General features: G+C 46.1%; 1 protein-coding gene across 4 annotated transcripts in view; it reads right to left on the reverse strand.

Annotated features, from left to right (window-relative positions):
- SLC1A2 (solute carrier family 1 (glial high affinity glutamate transporter), member 2) overlaps window positions 1–1,946 on the reverse strand; it is a 139,041-nt gene that overhangs the window by 60,324 nt on the left and 76,771 nt on the right. For all 4 annotated transcript variants that reach the window (XM_010831858.1, XM_010831855.1, XM_010831856.1 and 1 more), the window contains exon 4: window positions 186–436. In XM_010831858.1, coding sequence (XP_010830160.1) covers window positions 186–436 — 251 coding nt within the window. The remainder of the gene's footprint in view (window positions 1–185; window positions 437–1,946) is intronic.

Here is a 1,946-nt window from a genome sequence, read left to right on the forward strand (position 1 = left end):
AAAAAAAAAAAAGACTAAGCGACTCCTATCCGAAAATTCTGCCCCAGAGGATCCCCCACACTTAGGCAGAGACATAAATATGAAACAAATTATTGCCCACAGCTGGTTTGCTGAAATAGTCTCAAAGTTATCACCTGCATAACTTAAGAGTTTGGAGAAGCAAGACTATCAGAACTCTGGGTTACCTGCTGAAAACAGGCTTGGACAAGGTTTTCAGGGAAGAGATTCCGAATAAGGTCCAAAAAGGCATCTAAACTGGACACTTCATCGTTCTTCTTCCCAGGCCCCAGTTGCTTCTTGAGTTTGGGGTTCCCTGGGTGGATGGCCAGGACAAGGATGACCCCCAACACCGCAGCAATGATGGTTGTGGACATGTAGTACACCATAGCTCTTGTGCCTAAGCGGCCGCTGGCTTTAGCATCCAGGCCTGACAACCCTGGATAGAAAAAGAAATCCAGAAGGATTAGTTCCATCATCTTCCTGTTACTTGCCCCTGTCTGCATACCTATAGCTTCCCCAGGTGCTCAGTGGTAAAGAATCTGCCTGCAATGCAGGGGACCTGGGTTTGATCCCAAGGTTGGGAAGATTCCCTGGAGGAGAAAATGGCAACCCACTCCAGTATTCTTGCCTGGAGAATCCCCATGGACAGAGGAGCCTGATGGCCTACAGTCCATGGGGTCGCAAAGAGTCGGACACCACTGAAGCTACTTGGCACGCATACCTATAACCAACCCCCGGCTTTGTATTACTCAAATGTATTAATGATTAATTAAACCTCCTTCAACTGAATATTTGGTCAACGCCACAGTTTACGATTCAATTTTCCAAGGATATTTTTGAGGTTCTAGAGGGTGGTGCTAGTGGTAAAGAATCTGCCTGCCAATGCAGGAGACGCAAGAGACACAATTCTATCCCTGTGTCAGGAAGACCCCTTGGAGGAAACAGCAACCCACTCCAGTATTCTTGCCTGGAAAATCCCATGGACAGAGGAGCCTGGTGGGCTGCAGTCCATGGGGGTCATAAGAGTCAGACACGACTGAGCAACTTGATCAGACGCACACAGGGAACTGGGAAGAGTTGGAGAACATCTGGTCCAGGGTTTATAAACGGGTTGGTGACAACATTTTTTTCAGCCTGTGATAGTGAAAGTTGAATGCTCTATTCAATTTTCGATTCTGAGATTATGTCCTTCCCACTTCTTAAGTATTAAGAAATCCTTTCCTTATAAAGTGGTGATGCTGGTACATACTAGGTTTTTTTTGTTTGTTTGTTTGAAGGTCCTCACTTAGGGAAACAAAAGGTTGGTAGCCCTATGTATTCAAAATCTCTTTTGAATACATTGAGCGAGTGAGTGAGTGAAGTCGCTCAGTCATGTCTGACTCTTTGCGACCCCGTGGACTGTAGCCTACCTGGCTCCTCCGTCCATGGGATTCTCCAGGCAAGAATACTGGAGTGGGTTGCCATTTCCTTCTCCAGGGGATATTCCCATCCCAGAGATCGAACCCATGTCTCCTGAATTACAGGCAGATGCTTTAACCTCTGAGCCATCAGGGAAGCCCCTGATGAATACGGGTCACAAAATCCAAAGTCTGGGAAAATGGAAGTGGTTCTAGCACAGCCCTATCACTCCTCACAGATGAAACCTGATGGAGACCACGTTTTCTGACCTTGTGTAGGGATGTGAGAACACATGCACAGAACACCCAGCATGGGTGGAAGCTCCATCGATATCTCAGAAGCTTCTGTGATGGTTAGCAGAAACTCCAAGCAAGTCACAAAAACTCCAGCCTTCACTGGGTTTTTTTCCAGTAGTTTCTTCAGTTGTTCTACTTCCTGGTTTCAGTTCCTGCTTTTACAGACTGAGACATGCAACGTTTACTGGGCAACAGTCTTTTTTGCTATGGAGGAGGAAACTATTATTGACATTAACTTTTCTGAATGAAGCT

This window comes from Bison bison, unplaced genomic scaffold (genome assembly GCF_000754665.1).
Source record: "Bison bison bison isolate TAMUID 2011002044 unplaced genomic scaffold, Bison_UMD1.0 scf7180017864531, whole genome shotgun sequence".
Classification (NCBI taxonomy): domain Eukaryota; kingdom Metazoa; phylum Chordata; class Mammalia; order Artiodactyla; family Bovidae; genus Bison; species Bison bison.